At 35.7% G+C, this 24,814-nt stretch overlaps 1 protein-coding gene across 12 annotated transcripts in view; it reads left to right on the forward strand.

Moving 5' to 3' along the window:
• The first annotated feature begins 6,436 nt into the window (after positions 1 to 6,436).
• The window catches only part of LOC100748690 (phosphatidylinositol 4-phosphate 5-kinase type-1 alpha), a 40,516-nt gene continuing 22,138 nt past the window's right edge, over positions 6,437 to 24,814 (forward strand). For 2 of the 12 annotated variants that reach the window (XM_012383310.3, XM_012383309.3), the window contains exons 1-14: positions 6,739 to 7,192; positions 8,149 to 8,183; positions 10,036 to 10,164; positions 10,443 to 10,691; positions 10,863 to 11,015; positions 11,094 to 11,258; positions 11,339 to 11,554; positions 11,631 to 11,857; positions 11,948 to 12,083; positions 12,227 to 12,314; positions 16,262 to 16,324; positions 16,736 to 16,747; positions 21,621 to 21,698; positions 23,743 to 23,796. In XM_012383310.3, the coding sequence (XP_012238733.1) occupies positions 7,081 to 7,192; positions 8,149 to 8,183; positions 10,036 to 10,164; positions 10,443 to 10,691; positions 10,863 to 11,015; positions 11,094 to 11,258; positions 11,339 to 11,554; positions 11,631 to 11,857; positions 11,948 to 12,083; positions 12,227 to 12,314; positions 16,262 to 16,324; positions 16,736 to 16,747; positions 21,621 to 21,698; positions 23,743 to 23,796 (1,717 nt within the window). In that variant the 5' untranslated portion in view covers positions 6,739 to 7,080. Of the gene's footprint in view, positions 6,503 to 6,691; positions 7,193 to 8,148; positions 8,184 to 10,035; positions 10,165 to 10,442; positions 10,692 to 10,862; positions 11,016 to 11,093; positions 11,259 to 11,338; positions 11,555 to 11,630; positions 11,858 to 11,947; positions 12,084 to 12,226; positions 12,315 to 16,261; positions 16,325 to 16,735; positions 16,748 to 21,620; positions 21,699 to 23,742; positions 23,797 to 24,670; positions 24,813 to 24,814 lie in introns of those variants that run through there. The other 10 variants (XM_024366313.2, XM_024366312.2, XM_012383302.3 and 7 more) reach the window with 10 other exon arrangements.

The following is a 24,814-nucleotide window of genomic DNA, read 5'->3' on the forward strand; positions in this document are numbered from 1 at the left end:
TGACCTATCTCAGCATATCAACATTCGTTAATTATTTTTTCCCATTTTTTTTTCATTAAAATTAATTTGATATACGTGCAGAATTCCAGGTTGACAATTAAATATTTATACTACACTAATTGAGTATATTTTTACATTATTTTTACGAAATATACATAAACTGGAGATAACTTCTGAACATTTATTTAAATTGGATCACAATACAAATAGAACTACCACAAACGTAATATAAGCCAGCATCGCGCGACTCACGTGGCTTTAATTATACAATTATCTTTTTGCTCTTGCACGCCAAGTTACTAAGGCAAAACCCATCGGGTTTAAACAGGCGATTTTATCGATTAAATTATTCTTTTCCGTTCTTTGAATTTGCTGTTCGAAAAGAGAGCAAAAATAATAGAATATAAAGAAGTAATATCAAATATTTGTAATTCTTATTATTTTCTTTCATTTTCTTTATCATTTCTCCTCTCCTTTCTTAAATGACTGATTCGTTAATTGAAAGAACAATGCTCTTTGCACTTATTCTTGCAAACATTACAAAAGAACACGTTACATTTTCTACGCCACCTTGGAAAGGATGATTTCAACGATCTTTCTCGCTTATCGGAGATTATTTTGCGAAACATATCTAACGATTGTGTCATATAGTGATATAGTAAATCATAGAACATATCGTATGACAATAAAAACATGTTTAACTACGTCGCGTTTGTTCAGATAAATTTTCCTTTCATATGGAATAGAGACGCATGGAATTTTTGAATCCATCAATCAAGCTGTCCAAACAACAGCTCAAACAGGTCTATAAATTAAATATTATAGAGAAGCGATGATGTTATAAACACTATTTCTCATGATTTACGATTTACGTCATCTTATTGCGATGATTCTTCTTATAAAAGTTTGAATTGAATATAGATCGTGGGCTTATGTAATCGATCAGTCAGGCCTCTGAGAGGCTCAATTGTATCATAATCAAGACAGAGCAAAAAATTGAATATTTTCCGAAATCAATTTCCTCGAAGCAAGAGGAACAGAGAAGGAAAACGAGAAGAACGCTTTGTTCGCCGTAATTAGCAATGCAGTTAGTTAACTTCGTGTTAACGATCAACAAATTGGTGGCCATTCCTTTTAACTCGTGGTAACTTACACGCTTCGCGTACTTTGACAGCAGCTTTTGTTCCTTTGTCTTGCGGCCGATACAGGAAATATCATGTCCACCCTGACCTTACGTTCGCGATACCAGCCAGATACTCGTTGAAAACGGCCGAAACTCCTGCGAAGCTAACGGCCATTGTCTTCACGGGAATCTCGATTGGCGATGGTCAAAGAATCCAAGTACTCGTAAAAGTTCCATCGTTTCGTAGATTTATTGTCAAATTTCTACCCTTTCCTTTTCTCCGTTTCTTAAAACAATTACTTCCTGTTGGATTCCTGTTTTGATTAAACGACTCGTAACAAAAACGGCCCTTGTCCATGTTTGCCTTTTTCTCAGGAATTTGGAAGAATACTGACATCTTTAATTGTTAATCGATACTTTACGATATTTTATATCTTTAACATAATATTCACCGTACTATACAACTAAATCGTGAACTGTTTACTATTTACTATTTACTATTTAACTTTGATTTGACAATAAATAAAAACAGAACATTTCTCATAATCCATATATGCTAGGTGCATTATTGCGTAAAAAAGAAAACAAAATAAACTATACATTTCCACTTCTTATCTTCGATACGAAGTCTAATTAGTTTCGAAGCGGCAAGTTTTGCCAATATCTATTTACCTAGTTTATGCGAGTTCTAGGAATCATCGCCTGTAAACATGAAATCTGATAGGCGGTTAATGAAATTTACCTTTAGCTCTTCGTTACCGTGATCATCGACTCAACAGAATGCCTCTGCCAAGCATATTATATTAATATGCTATTTTATACTCGCAGCATAATTATCTATTACCTCTTTGATCTTTATTCAAACATCATTACATACCAATATACCCATACATCAGTTGATCGAGGAGTAAAATATCAAGCATAAATATTATCAACACATTCTACGTATAACAATCAGAAACAAAATCATTTGATTTTATCTTCCATGTGAACTCTGATCAACTTCCGGAAAACCATTAGTATTTTTCGAATCCGTAGCAGAAGGATACTTATCGGACGAAAGCTTTTGTTGGTTCTTCATCCGTTGCTTGTTGTAGTCATGGCTGGCTTCTCTCGCCTGTCGATATTCCAACGAGCTCATGTACTCCGTCACCTTGATCGCGAAAGAGGGAAAAGAGTTACAAGGTCAGGCCGTATCGTAAGAGCACAAAGCTCGTCTCACCGAACTAATTAAAGTTTCCTGTTTTTAAGGCTCGTCCGAATCGACGTTGCGTGACAAATGACCTGCTTTTTAGGCTGTTCGAACGATTTCTGGACGACGCGAGAAACGAGGGCTCCGTCGTTCTTCATACACACAACGCATAACATTGCAATACATACGTATTTGCACGGATAACCACGTCTATAGTTGACCCTTTTACCGAAGTAGGGTCATTGCTGATTAGATATCGACAGCTTAATAATCGAGCTGATTGATCTCGCAACGCTGGTACGGTCAATCAGCACGGAATATGCGAATTAATGCGAAATAGCAAGAACACGTTTGATCGAGAACACATAGGAAACGTCCTTTCCTCCTTTTCCGTTTCTTTTCTTTTCGTGAGTACTGTCCGTGTTGTACAGGATGTTTCAGAAAATCGATACCGAATTTCAGAAGTATATACTTCTGATTATAACAGAGATAAGTCTTAATAAGCTTTCTTACGTGTTTCTTCATTGCATGTTTATCGTGCATAAATCATTAGATTAAGCGTAATAAACACATTATTATTATATAATTGTACTGATACCGCGTATTGTTGGTAACAGTAATAAAATAACAATGCTTTCCACTTTAATGTTATAGCATTCGTGCGCGTATATTTCACAGTTACATCATAATTTACTTTTACATTATTTAGTTAATTGCAATGAGAAAACATGCTGATACGACTGTTACAGTGAATGGATATCATATCAAACGGTAGCTCGTGAAATTATTTGTATTATGTGTGTTACATAAAAGACTTTAAAATTTCCTTGTAATTAAATATCGTGTACCTTCTGTATACATCTCCAGATTAATGTCAAATTTTGTCATCATAATCATGATAGCCACGTCTCATTATACTGCCAATGAAATTTTTAAATATTTTATATAATACATACAATATACGTATATATATAGAAGTTTTCTCTAATTTTTCATGTATTTTCATGAGCCACCGTATGCTATAGACAGAGATAAATAATATGAATTTCGTTGATGAAAACACCGTATAACTTCCTCGTTCGACTCATACTTATTAAATTTTACTGTATACGGACTCCTGAAGTTTGAAGCCAACTTTCAGAAACATGCTGTATGGGTAACTATTGCGGATCTACGCGCGTACGTATACGAACATTATCGCGTTTTTCGGTTTAATTCGCTTACTTGCCATTTAACCGCGATAGATTTTCATCTACTGTTTGCGATCTCTCCGGCATCGAGGCTAGCGGGATTCGTAGCGGTAAAGGACGATTAATATAGGCAGAAATCGTACGCCGCGATAATTGGTTTTTATCCAGAGGAAACTCGGCCAGATACGGAAAGAACGATAATGCGTTATGTAATCGATGAGAAGTTTGATATCGAAGAGAGTAGTGCACCTTCCCGGTGATAAAGTGAAAAAGTAATTGATTCACGCCTCCGGCTGATCACCAGACATCGCGTTATCTTATAGAGTCGTTAAATCAGGTCAAAAATATACCTGTTCGAATTCTAAAAACGACTGATTGCCTTATATCGAGAGTAACTATCGTCACGCATCTCTTTAGTAGACTAAAGCCTTCTGTTTCTTAAAGCCAAATCGATCGAAAAATTCGTGAAATAAATTCAACACATCTGTTTCCTGTTGTTAATTAAATATCGAATCGCTGTTTGGCCTCGTTATATGTATATACTACTGTTAAAAAGTATTCGGATGCTTAGTTATTTTTGACAAGATGTATTTTAATTAGAAGATTAAAGATAAATTGAAATGATTTTAGTCTTTAGATAAGTATAGTAATATATTGTAACGCGATTAAATTGGTTATCAAAAGTCACTATTTTATAAATCTTTACGAACTAGTTTGTTACTCATACGCTCCTTATGCTTAAATCCCGCAATTTCTGAATTAGAAATCAAATCAAGAAGAGTTTTCTACGCTGATATAAAAACTTCGGATATTAACATAAACATTAATGTCTAAATAGTAAATGTGTTTAGTAATATACATAATAAATTGCAAAATATATTACACTTGCAATAAATATCTTGCAATTTTTATAGAAATGTTTTTCTAATTTAATCGATATAGTCACGACAGTAGTCGTGAAATTTCAAAACGTTGAATATACGATATATTCATAAAAGTTTTCTATAGTGAATGTTCAAGTATATAAATTCACAAGTCGCTATATGTATGTACCTACATGAATACATTGAGTGAAATTCAACGTTGAGTGCGTATCGTAACGCGCATTGTGACAGTATGTATTTTAATTGTCGTATCACGGGAGCGCTATATAAATCGCGGTTCAAATACGTACAACGCATCGCGTGATATAAACATCTGATATCTGAACTTGGATCAGCGATGCAACCACGCTGGGGCGTGTTAGATTTTCCACACGCGAATACCAAAGAAGTACGTGAATCAGAGATAAATACCGAGGAAACACACCGAACCGAATCAAGAAAGTTTCGTCGAACGGTATGATAATTAATTGTGCATTGCCCGCTATAAATCTCGTCCATCTGGCCAAGCCTTAAACGAAACTTCTATGTAAAACACTTCACACGATCAATGCGCTCCCTAATGAGCGGATGAATTAATGACGTCAGATGCTAGCTAGTCATTCCGATAATGCGAGTTGCCAACAATTAAATTGAACGATGATTCATAACTTAGTTAAACTCGCATGGCATGTTTTATTCTTTCCCTATTGCAATTTCCTTTAGGGACTGATGTTTACGTCTTTATTATTATTAGGAGCTAATGAATCAATTATAGGTGAGTGGTGATTGCACGAAGGGAAATAAAAAAAAGTGCAATCCCTGGTCACCGAATTAAAAGTGTTGGAAACTTTCTGTATTTCTCGCTTTTTTAATCGAATTGAAATTTGCATGAGCAAATTTTAATAGCTAAATTTATTAATTACTGCGATTTTTTGTATACACATACATGTTGATAATTTGTTTTCTTTCTTTACCTTCATTACAGTATGCTTCATGTATATTGTTGTGTTATATATTTTATATTCTTATTGTTTTGCTAAATATGTTGGTCAACGATGAATAAATAATTTAACTATGCTCCAGAAATTGTCAATGGCATTCAAGTCAGATGAATTGCCTAACCTGGGAATACCAAAATATTTTTTGACATGGTGTAATCATAAATTAAATAAAATGAAATACTCGTAATCGTGTAGATATGTATTAATAATTTGGACAATCAAAAACAATTTGTGTGAGTGTGTATGTATAAGACATATTACAGTTAGAAAAGTGCATATGGTTCTAATTCGATGACCAGGGACTGTAATTTTATAGGATTCGAAATGATATGGTTACCTCTTTTTCGTATTTCATGTGACCCTTCAATATTCCGTATGAAATCATACCAATGATGGTCAAGAGGATCATTCGTTGCATTTGAATCTTGTTGGAAGACCACTTAAATGTAACCATGATATGACTGGAATTTATAAGAATGATACCTGGTATATAAAACTGTGTGCAGTTTATTTACAAAAAAATAAAGTTCTTACTTTTACAAACATTGCTGTGTCTGATGTTAACAATCAATGCTAATTAAAGAAATGAGAAATCGCTTTTACCGCAACTGAGAATTTACCTCTTCATCGCGTGACCAAATGCAAATCGCAGTCAATTTCAAGATCGATATCGTCACTATCTATCGCTATATTCAGTGTTATTTATTTAGAAGCACAAATATAGAAACTTTCTATTTGTAAACAGAAATGAAAATAGAATGTTGTGTGGTTTCCAAATCGCAACATAAAATATAAAAAAATTATGGTTCATGATATATCGATATAAATTCCGTGTCATGCATGATGTTGCATATAATGTAATGTAATTTTAATCTCGTACACGTAACAATTTTATCGTAATTCTAGTGTCGTTTAATGCCACACGTGTTCATTGATGGAAGACATGTAGATACAGATTTTCACCTTTACTTGCACAACATTAGACTTATTGTTTGTCATTAATTACTTATATTTATTTTTTATTTTATCTCTCATGAGACAATATCTATTTCTAGCACGATATGATCATCGAATCGTATTCAAGATTTTTCACTGAAATAACACTTCTTCGAACGGCGAAAGATCTACCGTAGGTAAATGTCTAAAACGAGAACATGTTATAAAAAGAATTTTTATTTTTAGCAATCATTCGCTAATTTATTCACTTTATTTTCTTCAACTTGCCAAATTGATAACATTTTACATACATACATATACAAAGATATGTAAACTATAAGTCATTAAACACACGCAATTATAATAAAGACATCTTGTACGTGTAGCTTGCAAGTATTTCCACTAGATGGCGGTGAAATCTGGGCAAGATGGCGTCCGGTCAATAGACGAAGAGCAGAGGGAGGCCGGAGGCGCTCTCGAGGTTCGTGGGTGTTCTCAGCCCGGAGCTGGAGAGCCTTTGAGGCCGTTTATCATTGATATTTTTTCTCCACCGTAGTAAAACGATCGACACGCGAGTGAAACGTAAAAATGTTTCGTGAGGGAGTGCGCGTTACATATATGTCGGCTTGAACGTGCCGTGTTTCTCGAACTCGAAAGATGCTGCCATGTAAAGCGACGACAGAGGAGGTGCCTTCGCGAAACTGTCAGGAAGATCGTCGTCGTCGTACGTGAGTCAGTGCGCTCGGTCGATTGAAAGAAGGCACGTACGTACAAAATGGCTTCAGGCGACAATGTGGACGTGATCGAAGTGGTCGAGACAAGCTTCTCTGGCCCGGCACAGGCCACGGAGGATCATCTCAGACCGGAACAGTACGCGGACGAGGACAGTGAGTAGCCCTTTATCCACGTTAAAACTCCTTTGTTAGTTCTCGGACAAGTGTCACGACTTAACCTATAAAAGCAACGCGATTTCAAACGCCTATAACAACGGGTATCGTTTCTCGCGGTGTGCGAGGCATTTGCGCCGCGAGACGTGACGAGATAGGCGTGATCGATCGATTTTACCCGATCGGATTTTCGTTTCGCTTCCGCATGCCCGCACTACGTTCCGTCCTTTGTTAAGTCGCCAACCGGACAACCCAGTATGCTCTTTCAGGGCTACACTGTGCTTAATCCAGTTCGCTATTTGACAGCTGATGGGTGTCACCAGTCGTACCGTATAGTGGCAGCAAGCTTCTAAAAATCGTACTTATCTGTCAGACATACTTCTCCAAATTTTTTTTTTTATGAATCATTCTTAAAACGCCTTGAAAGTACGACTAATTTTTCTTCCCGCTATCGCGTTACAAACACAAAGAAGACGACTACCGAATGAACTTTCACGAAAATAACATCGGTCCGAGTATGAATGAAAGTTGTACGTGGAAAACTGAATTCTCAAACAGAAAAAAGTTGAATGAATCTACCTTGTGAAGCCTTGTACAGGGGCTGAAATTTAGTGGTAACGGGAGCAACGGTACTAAGACTTACATATGTCAATAGTGAATCCGCGTCGCAATCACCGTGTGCACGACTTTCGTTTTTGAACTCGGTTAACGTTCCACTTTCTCGCTTCTTTCCCGGAATACACGCGATTGACTCGGCTGGTCATTTTAAGCGTGCGATCTTTCTTTCTTTACATGCATGGTTCCTTCGATATTACTCACATTAGAAACGGGACTTTCGTTCGTTCCGACGCCAACGTAATATGTGTACATATATATATTACGGTGTGCACGTCGAGAGTCGACTGTTACGTGACCTTATTTCGTATAACAAACATGTTGTTTTCGATCTGTTACAGGTAAATCTACAGGGGATAAGGTGACAACATTTGAGGTAAGTAAAAAATGCACAAATCTCGCCTTTTTTTTCGATACGGTGTGATACCCGTGAACAAATTTTTGTTCCACGCGCGTTCTGTAGATATTAACATTGACACTTGCATGCACTAACTCAGTATACGATGGACGAAAGCCGGAGATAAGTAATAAACACTTTTACGTAGGCATCGCTATCAAAATTCTCGTGGCAACTTCCAACTTGGCGACTATCATCCTTACATTCTAATCATTTATTTTTTTATAAATTTAACAACGATTAAATTATTAAAAATTCTTGTTTACAAATCATAGTGCAGGTCATATATACGAGATATGAAAATTTTCATCATATGAAACTAATGTTGCGCAAAATCCTTCTAAATATATCGCCCTCCTTAATTTTATATATCATTCTTTCATTTTTTAAGATACGAACAACACATTTGCTAAATCGATTGACTCCACAAAGCAGAAAGTAAAGAATATTGATGAAATTATATAAGATAAGCATCAATATTTTGCTACTAAAATTTCAAAGATTTCAAAAAGTCGAGTTAATCACTTTAACCTGTGAGTGGTTTGTGTATATATTGAAGTATGTGGAATTTTCTTATACCTCTAAAGTAAAATTATATTATACAGGCTCTTGTGAAGTAATTAAAAACAAAAACGATCAGTTTTCTGCAGTTTCGAAATGATAAATATAAAGCATTTTAAGTAATGAGAACAATATTCATTTAAAACTGGTGTTATAATATAACAAGCAATAAATGTAATAGAACGTTATATAAAAGAACGCGCTCCTTAATCATGTAACGCGCGTGCATGTTTAAACGCTTGAATCCCGTGCAATTTATTTTCAAGCAAAAAAAGAATCAGCGCCCGGTAACATAGTAACGTTCTCAAACACGGAACTATGCTTCACAGATGCAGGTGAACATTATGTAAGAAAAATCCTCGCTATCTCCCTACTGCTTCTATATTTTCACATGTTTATTTCATTTGAATGCATCGTTTCACTCAACAATGTCAATTTTGCCGCGTCTCGTGTCATCTCTGAACAATCGATCGATACAGAACGCCTCGATTCTTTTCGATTATACGACCCATACAACCATTCATCATCTGTTTCATTCACAATCGACATTTCGATTGTCAAGATCGAAGATTCTATATTCGCGCCAGCACGTGTTAATCGATTTATCTTCGATGCGTATCGCGACTATAGTCGATAAACGAGACAGATACTCGCTGGTTCTCAGATCGATTATATCGTTGTCTTATCGAGTATTATCATCTATTATAACGTTCGCCAAGATTTTCTGGGAAGAAACGCGCGGGAACGTTCCGACAATTGAAATCATTGATTCGAAATAGCAACGTTTTCAGTAAGACGGTTGAATTCATCTTGCGATGAGTTGTATTATGTGTACCACCGGTCTCTAGAGGCAAGAATAGTTGTGTAATTATTCATTCGAATGACGCATGCCCGTGTATTTCTTCTTCGGTGCTTCTTCTCGCGCCTCGGTGGACAGTGAACATTCGACGCGACATTCGAGCTCGCTCCCATTTAACAAACTTAAGAGAAACTTAAAATAAAGAATCTTTAAGCGTTGAGGTTATGGAGGGCAAAGTGAACGCGAGTAAAGTAATTTTCCTGCGCTATCTTGTTTTCGAGATTAATCATTTACATCCATATCTTCAGCTTTCGTTCACTAATCTACTAATCACTATTTTTAGCATATTTTAACATTTAGTTCCGTGATTAAATACAGGCGAGTAGAATTTTTTTTCGTAACTTGTAGATTAGAGATGTATGTACAATGTTTGTAGTGTTACAATAGAATGACGCATCTTTTTTTTTACAGAGTTCGGTAAATCAACATGGCACAGCGGGGCCCAAGACCCCTGTGGGGGTGTCGAGGAACAAATCGGAGCGAGAGAGAAAGATCGGCCACAGGAGAGTTGGAGTGGGAGGTGAAATCACGTACAAAAAGGTATTTTGAAGAAGTACAGAAATATCGTGTTTTATCGTTTCGTAAATAGTCTGATAAAATAAGGTAACAGGATAAATAGATAAAACCCATTAAGCAACTTATTGTTAAAATGATAACTAGAAAGGAAATAGATGCCAAGACTAATAATAACACATTCCCTTGGAACATGAACTTGATGAATAACAACAAAAGTGAAAAATTATTATTAATCTAAAAATACATTAAACTCAGGGTCAAATTAAACTAAGTTTTATTATTGTGTTTTATTCACTGTGTAGATCCAAACGACACAAATCATGGGTTCCATCCAGCTAGGCATCCAACACGCAGTCGGTGGTTTGGCTAGTAAACCAGAGCGTGATTTACTGATGCAAGATTTCATGACTGTAGAAACGACGAACTTCCCGAGCGAGGGATCCAATCACACTCCAGCTCATCATTTTTCGGAGTTTAAGTTCAAAAATTACGCACCTATTGCATTTCGTTACTTTCGGGATCTCTTTGGCATTCAACCGGATGACTTTTTGGTAAATATAAATTGGTCTACGTATATTTGTGTTATTTTTTTTTTGTTATCGTAAATGGGTTAAGAAAGAATACAGTAGATTTTAAATTCCGTATGTTTCTGCCCGTAAACGGTCATCGTCTTATTTGTTTGCTAATTAGCGTACATCTAACGACACCATTTGAATATTCAGATGTCGATGTGTAGCGCCCCGTTACGCGAATTATCAAACCCCGGCGCTAGTGGAAGTATCTTTTACCTAACAGATGATGACGAGTTCATCATAAAGACTGTACAACACAAAGAAGGAGAATTTTTACAGACGCTTCTTCCAGGATATTATATGGTGAGATCGAATATCTTTTTAAATATAATGTAGCTTTATATCAAAGATTATCATTGAAGAAACAATTTTTATTTGTAGAATCTAAATCAAAATCCAAGGACATTATTGCCAAAGTTCTTTGGATTATATTGCTATCGGTGTAATAGTAAAAATGTTAGATTAGTCGCTATGAATAATCTTCTGCCCTCGTCGGTGAAATTGCATCAAAAGTATGACTTAAAAGGATCAACATACAAAAGAAAGGTTCATAACTTTGAAATATTTATATCAGCTTTGTGAACAGTTTTCCAACGAATGTAATGAAATATTCCTGTGATTTGTAGGCATCGAAATCAGAAAGATCTAAATCTTCTCCAACATACAAAGATTTAGATTTCATGGAACACCATCCAGAAGGGATCTTTTTGGAGGCGGACACGTATAGTGCCCTAGTTAAAACTATTCAAAGAGATTGTCGGGTGTTGGAAAGCTTTAAAATCATGGATTACTCTTTACTCGTTGGTCTTCATAACCTCGACCAAGCTGCAAGAGAAAAAGCGGTATATATAATAGAAGTTATACGAAAATATTATTACTCGTTATCAAGGATATAAAGCACAATTTTTTCTGTCATAGCAGGAGCAGAGATTATCAGCGAGTGCGGAGGAAGAAGTTGGCGAAGTGGGAGGTGAGAGTACAGCACTTACTCAAGCAGAAAAAGAACGGGAACGAGAGGACAGAATAGGAGCCAGCGCTCTGAACCGATCACGAAGCATAAATCGACAAAGGTTGGTTGCGCACAGTACCGCTATGGAGAGTATTCAGGCTGAAAGCGAGCCGATAGACGAGGAGGACGATGTACCGTGAGTATCATGTTTTCATTTCCTCGCACGACGATTGTATACAAAACGAGTGCTCTAGTAACGTGATTTTAATTATGTTCGTGTTCCTAGCAGTCCAGGTGGAATTCCTGCTCGTAATGCCCGCGGCGAACGCCTTCTACTTTTCCTTGGTATTATTGATATTTTGCAAAGTTACAGGCTTAAGAAAAAATTAGAACATACTTGGAAGTCAATGATACACGATGGTGTAAGTTCTATAGACCTCCTTTATTTTTCCTATGATGATCGATCTTTCTATGATTGTTTATAAATAAACGTACTATATTGCCATTCATTTTCATTTACTGTTTTGTATATATCTTAAAAAATGTGAACTATCTTTGTTTGCAGGATACTGTGTCTGTACATCGGCCAGGTTTTTACGCGCAACGTTTCCAAGATTTCATGGCGAAGACAGTATTCAAGAAAATACCATCACGTAAGTACCATCCTAATCAGCCTCTTCTAACAAATTTGACCTCAATGTTAACACTGAACAAGGCTCATTTTTAATTTGTAAGCAATTTTTTTAATGAGTTACTTACCGTTATATTTTTGGGTTCATTAATATTGACTGACGTTTCTCGTAGTATCTCGTCAAATCGATTTAGCTATATGTCGTATAAAGCGTTAAGTACAAGAAAAATGTTAAGCTTTAAGTAGAAATTATAACGACAAGTATTTTTATCACCAGCTGAACGTGATTAATTGAATTTTTCTGTTTATAGTAATAGCATCAATTACTGTGATTCAACTACATTATAAACAATACAATGTTATCGCATAGTACTTTTTACAAAAAAAAAAAAAAAATGAAAAAATCTTTGAAACATATTTTAAATGTATGGATAGGTAAATGGGGGTGAACGAGAGTTCGGAAAAATTAAATTTCTAAGGGTAAAACGCTCAAAAATGTATGATACTTATATATTTACGTGCATAATTCTGCCATTTACAATTAAGTAGCGATGTAATGATCTTGTTTAAGATTTCAATTTGTATAGAACCGTAAGCCATAAGCTAGAGTTACGTATAATTATATATATTTTTTAGCTTTCTTATTATATAAGCGCTATCACTGAACGTTTAAATTTATTTATTCGATTCAGTGAAACATTATTTTATTTGTTCGTAATGCATGATAAGTTCACTATCGAATCGTATTATCAGCGGAGCATTCGATTATGTAAATTTTTAATTCCATCGATTCCATTTACACATATCATTCCATTATTTTTATTTTTCGGTCTATTTTCGATTTTTTTTTCCACTGAGAAAAAAAAGAGCTATTCGAAGCGAGAATGAGCGAATATCAATTTCTTTCTATCATACTATTTATCACAGATAAATTTAGCCGTCCAAAAAGATTCTAATAATCGTAATAGTGACTTAAGGTAATTAAGTGACTGCAGAGAATGCGATAAATCCCGTGCGGATATCCGAAAACTATGTACGCATTTTTGACTGCGTCTCATATCGAATTTTAGGAAAGTTTTTAAAATGAAATTGTGTTTTATGTGTACGTATAGTATATATGTGACAATATTAATTAATGTTCGGAGAATGTAGTTGGCAGCCTCGACGTCGATTTTTCGGATACCTGCATCTCCTTGACAAAGCAACGCTATCGATCAAATATCCTGGATTTATTGAATGTCAGTTGGTCACTTTTGGGTTTTGTATTGTGGTGTAACTAATTGCTAACACGGCACACATATTTCTTAATATTTTTTTTAATTTCGTTCAATTTCATAACGTTCTTTCAATTCGTTTTTCATTATTTTGCTCGTTTTAACATTCGATCTCATTATTCACTTCGCATTTCGTTTTGGAAATAATCATTTCTTATCTTGAGATGTTTAGTAAAAATGCCATTTTTCACGAGTATAAAGTAATCAATCCACTGGTGTCCACACACGTAGCTGAGTATTTTGTTGCTAGTAATTCCGCTAATGTCGAGCAAAATTTTACTAAGTAACGCACTTAGATTATCGAAGCATCTCGAGAAACACTAGTAGCGATTACGATCGAATCATATATAGAAAAAAGAAAAGACGAATCGATAATAAAACATGAGTTTTTTGTGGGAAGCGCACATTGTGAAGACAATTCCGTAACACTTAACGTAAAGACATTTCCGACTCTGGAACGTAACCGTCCCATATGAATAGAATCTTTAACGACATATGCCCTACGTGATTTTCAGTCAAGTTTTCCCATCGTCGAAGTTCCTTAATCGTTATCGTATGAACGTGCCAAAGTTTTGTAAAACTATATCCACGTGTTCCTAGTAGTGTACAAAATAGTAAATGGGTCGGGATTACAGAGGTTTCTATTTTACGAACACGCGACAGAGCAATCACTGACGACTTGCTGAAGCCTGCTATCAAAACAATGTCATAGATCGCACAAAATTCTTATAACAATCTATATAATAATAAATATAAAAATCGTATAGTATTAGTAATTGTGAAATTTGTTAATGATATGCAGTTCCAAAGAAGAAAGATTATACACTTTTTATATACATATTTACTGTAATCATTTTTAAGTATCACTGACAGTTATACAATATGAAATAATTTTGTGCGATCCATTGTAAAGTTTAAAACAATCCTTTACGGCGTGTATAGTCGAGTATATTTTGGCAAAGCTAGTTAGTACGGTATGGATGTATCAGAGAGAGAGTACACGAGAGAGAATGTGAGAGAGAATTAAATGGTAGAAGTAGATACACATTCTTTTTTATTGTGAAAATATTCAGCTATCAGCTCAACGTGGACACCAATGTACATATTTATATATTTTGCAATAAACATTTTCGCTGTTTACAACTTCATTTCATTTATAAAGCCTACCCGTACATATTATATTTTATTTTGTCACTTTTTTCTCTCATCATCATTTATCATTCTGCTTTTATAATTTCTTTTTCTTTACCTACCGACATTTATTTTGTCGATTAATATTCCCATTACTATTTACCATTACCATCACCGCTATATTACTGCTTTATTGCAACGTATACTATTATCAAACACTATCTCGTCGTCCATTATAACTCTTCACGTTTCCTTCATCGTAGTCATGGGCTCATCTATAAGATTTTATTTTCTGCACTATACCGTCGCGTGACACTTTATGTACTGTCTTAAATAGCATATCATGCGATGTGTTTGTTGTTTGTGTTTAAACGTATATACGTTTGGGTTTTAATCGCCACCTGTTTACCACGTGTACTTTGCGATGCGATCACCTACTAAAGTACGGAATTCATGAAAGAACAAAAAGATCAACGAGACGATTTTCTATCGATCCCTCTTACCTCCGTCATCTTTTCGATACTGTAACAATATTCTTCCATCCCTTTGTTTTCTTTTTTTTTTTTTTTTTTTGTAGATCTTTCGTTCGATCGAAATGACCAATTTATTTGAATTACCATAAGTTTTGTACTTCGTTCTGAAGATACGTTGCTAATAGATATCTCTCACGGGAATGTGGATTATTCGAACGAAAACGCGGAATTTGTTTGTATTACGCGATCTATTTATTACGGCACCATTATTAATCCATGTTCTTAAAAAATCACCTCGTTCAATGTGAACATAACGTGAGATATTATAGCTGAATTAAAAGTCAATCAAATTCGACTTAACATCGTTGAAATTAGTTAAGTAATGTTTAAGATGCGTGAACTCACGCCACAAACAGAAAGTTATTCCCTGAAAAACACGTTAGTGGGACTAACGAGCCGCTATTTCAAATGAAAAACAAATCGTGTTTCCGTGCTCTTACCATACGATTGATATTCGGATCACCGTTTTATAAATTAAAGTTTCACAAGTGAAAAGAATATACGTATAAGATCAAATAAATCTATTTACACGTTCGAATAATCAAGCTTTCATCGCGATGAGAATCTCCAATCGTTGAAATGTAAATTAACTCAAGATAGGATATATAAAAAGATAAACGATACACTGTATTTATTTGTTTAATCATTTAATCATTTAATTTACAAGATCATGAATGATACTCTTTTACCGTCGCATTCTCCTTCTCTCTCTCTCTCTCTCTCTCTCTCTCTCTCTTTGTCTGTCTCTCTGTCTCTCTCTCTCATACACACTCTCTCTCTCTCTCTGATCTACGATTCTATTTCGAGGCAAGACCGTAAACCACGCTTTCCTTTATGTTGCTATTTTGATTCTCGACAGTCCCTATGATCTATCGATCGTTTTAATAATTCCGGTATATATAAAAGATGTTTAAGTACGGAGTTAGCTAAATGTTGATGTTTCTGTGTCCCGTGCACTTCTTTTCGTGTCAACCCCCAATGACCTGATCTGACCTGCTACCGATCGAAACTCGAAAATCGAATACCAAAAGTGGACCTGCCTGAGATTAAGGGGAATCATCGCAAATTCCGTAACCTCGTCACCAGCTACATAGGTAACTTTGTCTGTCTGTTCGTCCGTCTGTCTGTCCATTTTTGTATAGTTGTACGTATAGTTGTGTTTTTTTTTATTTCTCTCTTAACTCTCCGTCTTTTTAACTTCTTTTTTTTTGTGTCTCTCTCTTAAATAAATTAACGTCGATCGTTTATATATGCTTGAATGCGTACACATTTTTCTCTCTCTTTCTGGTGTCGATCTGGTTTGTTGCTCCTTCGAGTCCCTTAAATTGCTCCACGATATTTTTCTATCGTCGTATTGCTGTTTTTTCTTTTTTTTTTTTGTTATCGATTTTACCTTTGGTCTGTGTTTTATTTTATATTTCTTTGTTCTATATACTTACTGAACTATTTGTATCTGATCGAGTTTCAACTAATTTAGGCGCTTTTCTGTTTTTTCGCAAATACAGTCTTTGCTCAAAGTGAGTTTTTCTATATTGAAATTCAAGTAGCCACAGATACGTAGAACTTTCAGAGTACTGGTTTTTCCTAGATCATACCTGTATCTATTGTCTGGCATGTGAAACCAATCTTTTTTTAGCATTTGTGAATCGTAGATTTAAGACGTTACACACATTTACTTGTAAGTAAGAAAGATCGTAAATGTAAAATAATGCTTTCTTTGCAACCGTTATTTTCTTTTTTTTTTATCCAATCTTAACTTTAAAACGATTACATTCAAATGGAATTGCGTGTAACTGCAATCTGTTTCCCTTGAATATTGTATATAATGTTGATCTTCTGTGATATGCTTATTGTTTGTGGATTTGGAGTCTTCTTTTTGATTTTTCTTTTCCTTGTTACTTTACTTTTAATCTCTCTTTGTATCTTGCCAGTGTTCAATACTCACCGTCACTTTTTTCTTTCATAACTAGACACTCTTTTCCAAATAGAAAATTTACACTCGAAGAATTCATCTTTGCAACGCTTCTTTGATTGTCTTTCTCTTTTATATCTAACCGAATTTTCCAACACTATGTGGACACATGTATATACGTTTGATATTGCAAATGTAATTTTAGATAATTTATACATTGGATATGTGAAATGTGCTCCGAACATCTTTGCTGATTATATCGAGAAAAGCGTATTCCACGCTTGAAAAATAAATTCATAATTTATATATATGTATTTGTAGACATACTTAATACTTTCAATAATCTCGTATAGTTGGCAAAAGAAAGGAGTGCAGAAGTTGTAGAAAAAATTTGATCGAGTTTTCCGCCCTCGTTCTGATTTTCTCTATTGCTTTTTGCATCGTGAGGTCTGCGTGCCTGGTTCGAATTCTCTCCCTTTCTTGTTATCACTTTCTCACACTTTTCTCTTTCCGTCCTTCTTTTTTAAGCTTCGACACGTTCACAATTTTTCAAGTACACCAAGTAATCACCCAACTCTTGATCAATGACCCTTTTTCTCCGCCAGAATCTAGGTCACCCTCCTCTCGAAAAGCATCTAAGGAACCACTATCCGATCCCATTTATAATCGCGATCGAGTTTTTATTATCGTACCGCCGATTTAGATAACGTATATCCGAATTTTCGTTAGGAACACTTTTGTCTAGAACATAATCCACACACACACTATGGTATATATATTCGCATACTCACACATCAGCCCGTTTTTAGCTATGATAACCATGAATTTAAACCCAATATCGAAGGATACTCTCAAATTACGTATGCGTGTTGTGAAAAGCAGAACGACGGTGTTAAGTGCGCCTTTATTCGCTTATTTTTGCTGCAATCACAAAATTACAGAGTTACACCGAGTGTTCACAGTATTACGTATTATGGTTTTTCTTATGAGTGATAAATCTATGACGGAAGATAGAAGAGGACAAGGTGCAATTTAGTATTTCTTATGATAAGTAATATAGAATGGATCGAATATATATTTTTTTAAAATCATGATTTAAGTCGTAATGACGAGACTATGGATGGTTATTGATACAGCTACGTATAATTCTTCGTATATTATATGAAGGCGGTTATCGAAACGAATTCAACAGTCTATGACACATCTATCGGATAAGAAATTTCTATCATTTTGAACGTTAAAGGCATAACAAGCAGCAAAGAACTCCAATGCATCGAATGTTATTCAATAATTGTCAACAACCTCTTTCATACGATGAAACGAAAATTATAGCTATTTAATCATAGCTTGTTCCATGACAAAACCAAATTTCAAAAATCCATTTAGACCGTCATATTACGTATAAGAAACAGTACCATGTGCAATTTATACAAAATTTATATAATATTGCTATTTAATATATAATATGCAATATAATATAATTTGCATATAATATGCATTATATAATATGCAATTTATATAATATTTCTACAAAAATTGTATCCTTTTCTGCATTTCTCATGAATTTATCAATTACACAGGAGAAAAACGCTGAGAAGTAATAGCATGAACACTATTTCTATGGTGCAATTGAAACCGTTTGAGAAAATTCTTCCCATAATCGACTCAACGATGCTGCAGAAAAGAAAAGAACGTCTGGTTGCGTGCCTTAGCTCTGCCGTTCGTTTCTCTCCCGTACATGAGAATAATTTCCCAGAGATCCGTAGCACATTGTCGAGACTCGCGGGCTCGTTCTAGTTAACTTTGTTGCCCGGATTCTAATCAGACCTGAACACAACGTATACAGCGATACAGTCTGATAGAAACCAATAGAAGCCGTGGTCACGCGTGTTCTAGCGATTAGAAATGTTCACCGATCGCGATCGATCGAACATTTGTGAACGTCTGTTCGCCACGATATGTCGCCATTGTGTCCATGTACGTATATATATATATACATATAGTAACGGACAAAAACCAGTTAAATGGTATGGAAATTACCATAATTTTACAAAAGGAAATCGTATTTGACAAGAACAGGTGATAGTCAGCAACGTACAATAGTAAAAAATATTTAATAGGAAAGTCACTAATACAAGCATATTTAGCAACTTTAAACTTTTCTCTGTCCGCTATTGTATGTACATACAGAGACATGTACAACAAAGAAAATGTAGCGTGTAGCACAAGTGACACACACGTAACTCTCTGAAGATTATAGAAAGACTAAAAGGCCCTCTCGCTTTTAGATCGGTCAGATCGATAGTAAGAGGGAAAAATAGAAAAGCTTTCGGTGTTGTGTCAGCTTGACTATCGATATGTCGTAGACATTGGCGAGGAGATTAGATGAACAGACGAGGATAATTCCTCGTTTTGCAGTAGTAGTTTCGTTTGTGCCTATCCCTGTCCGATAACGTAGAGAGATCAAAGAAGCGTAGCTCCAGACGTTGTGGAGAAAAAGTTTATTAGACTTAGCCGTGACAAGCAGTGCTGTAGCGAGATTCACTTTACATGGGTGTTGATAGCAAGTAAATTGGAATTTTTAGTTAAAGAAAAATTGAATAGTTTACGCTTTGTGGTATGTGTAATATTCGACATTTTATTATAACATAATCAAAAACCTGTTGGCAATTTGGATGTAGTTTTATGCTTTAGTTATTGATAGTGTAATTAAGACTAGTCAAAATGATTGGTCTTTAAAAAATAGGATATTTGTATATTTATTGATTTATTACTTTCTTACAAAAGGAATTCTATGTTCTGTAGTACATTTTTCGTATTATTAATCCATCTGGGACATAAACGAGGGTTGACACATTTATAAAATTGTAGAACCAGTCATTTTCACTGGTGTGATCCGGAATTTTCCTGACAATTGATATCATCGTATTGAATGATACGCAGTAAAAATTAAAAAAACGTGTGGCAAGTTGTAGAAAACGAGGAAACTGGTTAATTGGGGTTCGATAGATCGCAGAACCCTTTTACACTTTGACAAGTACCAATCATTTTGACTGGTATTGCTATAAGTAGCTTTGATACAAAATTATTTTTAGTTCGAATACATAAAAAATAAAATAAAATTTGTTATATTATTCTTTTAGTTATCGTTACAAAAGTCATTACATCATTGCGGAAAAAAATATAACACGAAGCAGGAATTTTAAAATAAAATTGTAAAACCAGTCAATTTGGCTGGTATGGTATTTCTAGTGTTAATACTAAATTAATATTTAATGATCAACAATTACTTGTCTATAATGCACAAGTAAATGTCGATGTTTCTTATCGATGGATATTGCTATAATTTGATATAACATAGTAGAAAATTATATTGATCACATTGACAGAATATTATCCCAAAATATACCTGTGATAAACAAATCGATATACAGGGTGGTTGGTAACTGGTGGTACAAGTGGAAAGGGGGTGATTCTACGCGAAAAAAGAAGTCGAAAATATAGAATAAAAATTTTTCGTTCGAGGCTTTGTTTTCGAGAAAATCGACTTTGAATTTTCGCTCGGTACGCGTGCTCTTTATCACGTCTCGTTATAACGGATCTCGCTGTAGATCGTTGTCTCGATGGAAAAATTAAAAAAAAAAAATTAAAAAAAATTTTAATTCTATATTTTCGGCTTCTTTTTTCGCGTAGAAGCGTAGACGCGTTTTTCGCGTGAGATCCGTTATAACGTACCGCACGCGTACCCAGCGAAAATTCAAAGTCGATTTTCTCGAAAACAAAGCCTCGAACGAAAAATTTTTATTCTATATTTTCGACTTCTTTTTTCGCGTAGAATCACCACCTTTCGGTTTGTACCACCAGTTACCAACCACCCTGTATACGATATATATCGATATATGTATATATACAAATAAATACGATGTCCCAAAAAATTCAAAAGGATCGACTGAAATATAATAAAATGTCGAGATAGAACCACAAAGGATTATTCGGGAGAGCTAGCGGAAAAGTGGTACAAGTGCATTTTTCTCGAAAATTAGATAAGTAAAAAAAAACAATATAAACATACATATGATCTACACTTAACTGAACTTAATAATACCCCATGCAAGGCGCATTAATTGCGATACGGTGTTGCAGTAAATACGGTGCGAAAATAGAAAGTCCGTAACGCAATGGCACGTGCGTAATGCGTTTCGCGATATACACGGCGTACACGATGCGCAGCGAAGAACTTTTTCAAAACAAGTACGACGCTTCACGCATAAGCTAACACTTGCTACGGTACTGACGTCAGCTTTTGTAGCATTAACTCGTTTGATATCCCCCTTACGATACATAGGCACCGTTCTGAGACTTTTTTTCCAATTAATCGTTCCGATTTCCATGAGTATTATCGATGTTCTTAATCCTGCACATCGATTCCATCTACATCGATTACAAAGGTACTAACAACATATTGATATGTGTTTCAGCGTTGAAACATTCCCCATCGAAGAGAAAAAGCATAACCAGGCCTCTCAGGCCCTTGGACGGCGACTTCGATTCAACCGGTGAGTTTGTTTGATGATTTATATTTCCTAGACATTCATTCTTTTCCAATATCTGTTTCTAATTCGTTTCGTAAGCTTCAAGTGGTCTCGCGTGACCGCAGATTTCGCGATTTCCGGACCATTTCAATGAGCCACATCATTTTTATGATATTTTCTTATCGTTCGTTCTTTTTTTATTTGAAACACTTTGCACGTGTATTTCACGATTGATATACCTCAACAACAAGTTCCTCAGAAAAAGCAGCGAATTATTTGGAAGCTCAGAAGGAAATTATTTAACTTATAACAAATATGTTCTCTCTTGTTCTCTTCGTGTTTTTCTAACACGAGACTGAATTATTTCGATAATGTCAGTTTTGAATTACACTTTTGAATACCACTTGTTTGCTATAATTGCAACATGGAAAAAATCGTTTTACAATTATTACAGTCGAGAAATTGGATCTGGTCCGAAAATCGCGCAAATGTTATACGAACGAATACTTTCCACGATTTTATTATTGGCTTTGCGCTGAATTTCACATGTGTAGCCAGGCACAGCGATCAGTGCAATAAACTTAGACCCGGCATACCAATGTTCCCCGTGTCCAAAACATTCACCACGATCCCTGTCAGTGTTGGCGCCACGAAATGCCATTGAACCACCATCCTCTATCAGCCGTTCCTTTTGACAAGATATTCTGCCGCTTTTACGAAGATTGCTCGCGCGTGCTTTCACGTGTTGATCACGTATGCCTGTTCGTATTTCGTGTTGGTAGGTAATCCATTATTTTACGATCCTATTAACCCTGCGGAAATCGCGGTTCATCTGATAGATACGTGCGAAGATATTGGATGTACATATCGTAAATAGAATATATTTCTACAATAATGAAAGTACAAAGACTGGGGAACTGAGAGGGGGAAGAGAAAAAAGCGTGGGTAAAAAGATAAAAGAGGAAGTTAAAAAAGAAGGAAAAATGGTGCGACGGAAGGGAGGGGTGTAGAGAAAAGGAAAGACAGGTTAGAAAGCAGGAATAAAAAAAATAGAGAATGAGAAATTAAGGGAAAGGAAGAGAGGGGGAGCAGAGGGGAAGATTAATATGGACAAAAAGCAGAGAAGTAAAGGAAAAAATGATGAAGAGCGTTGAGTGGCGGAGTATAAACTGTGGAAGTTAGGATTAAAGAAAAAGATAGAGAAACTGCTAAGAGTAGCGCATATCTTCTTTATTTTTACTGATTTCATAGTATGTATAAGCAGAAATAATCTAATGTCTGTTTTAATAATCTATTTTTTGATGTTACTTCGTATCTACAATAAGAAAATTAAATATGCTTTATATATTTCATTCAGTTTTTAGATCGCAAGCTCCGCAGGGTTAAATTTGATCTCGTATGAGTAAAACTGGGAAATAGTATGGTTCCCATCGAGACAAACATTTTTTATTAGAATTTCATTCCCATTTCGCAATTGATTTGATCATTTTAAACTGGCAAAACAAACTATAAAGTAACGAAATCGCGTGACAATATCTCGTAAATCCGATACAATCGATAACATCGAAGAATTGAATAAATCGCCAGCAATAAAGAAAAAAACATCAAAGAATACAATTCAACTGTATCGTGAATTATTGCGTATCGAAAATATCGAGAATTTATGGCTTTATCCGCCTGTCAATCGTCCCATCAAAATCCGTTTGATTCTGTCTGCAGACGCAAATAACGTACGTATACAGCTTTCTATCGTGAATGTCAGTCGAATGCGCGCATTCCGACCATCGAATCCCTCTCTGTTTTGCCTCGAACGTCCCTTGCTCGAATCCCTGTTTTATTTCGGGACATCTTCGATCCGTGACTGGACAGAGAGACTTTGGAAATCGAAGAGCAATAAATCAACGTAGATGGTCTCTGTACGATCACGAACAATGAAAACAATGGGAACGTGGACGTGGTTTTGTAGAAAATGTCAAAAGAGAGAAAAAACGCGGAAGTTTCTCTGTCCGATCAAGAGTCGCACTCATGGTGATACGGTAATGGTACATGGTGTTGTATGGTGGTTTAGCGGTGCCGACAACCGGAACTTCGACAATGCATGCTACGTCACCCACGAAGGCTGGTGAGTCTCATACGATCATTTATTTTCCTAATATCCGTTTATTATCGTTGTCTCTCTTGTGTCGATTAAACGTCCAACGAAGAATCCTCGACATTTCTGTAACATCTAGTACGGTGAAAGAATAAGTGAGATAACAATGACAAGATACATGTAATAGGGATATTTGTGATAAAATTGAAAGAGATATCTAGAAATATTATTGAATCGATCACTATCACTGATAAAGCAGTCTCGAATGATAGCCATCCGTTGTTCTATTGTTACGTAAATACTTACATATTAATATTTTCTCTCTAAACGAGCGATGTCACGTTGCTTCGAAATTTTAAACGATCCAAACCCTCTTGCACAATAGCGCTAATATCGTTAACTAAAGTTTTCAAAGTCGCGAGAGTTACAAATTATCAAAACTAAAAATTACTTTTGCAAAATAATGATTAGCCTATTTTATTTCAAATTATGAAATAAAATCTTATAACCTGCATCTCCTAAGTCGTTGATTCACTAATAGGTATAATTAGAGTTGGCAAATTATTGCCCAGAGGAACCCCGAAATGCGTTTCGTCGAAAGACATTTCATTTCCATCCAACTTAAATGAATCACCGCGAATATCAAACTCGCACGCGATACGAAGATTTTCGGTTGAACGACTTCTCGAAGCAACGTTGCACGATTCGTATCGCCACGCGACCTCTCACTCACCCAGCTTCTCTGTTTCTGTCTGCCCCATCTCTCTGTCTCTCTCTGTCTCTTTACCCGACTTGATCACCGTTGTCGCTGTACACGCAACCCTCGTGCACTCGATCTACCCGTTTCCGGCCACCATCGTACGACCTTGGAAACCGCCCATCCTGGACGACACAACGAAAACAGTAACCCCGACAGACGCTGCGATCAGCACGACCAGCACGGTGATGTCAACCGGTTCCGCGCCAATCGCCACCTCCACCCCCGTGAACTTCGCCGCGGGCCCGGTGAGTCCGCCTCCGTTGACCTTGGCCGCTGGTCCAGGCCTTT

The sequence above is a fragment of the Bombus impatiens genome, unplaced genomic scaffold, assembly GCF_000188095.3.
Source record: "Bombus impatiens unplaced genomic scaffold, BIMP_2.2 scf_0208, whole genome shotgun sequence".
Taxonomy (NCBI): Eukaryota; Metazoa; Arthropoda; class Insecta; order Hymenoptera; family Apidae; genus Bombus; species Bombus impatiens.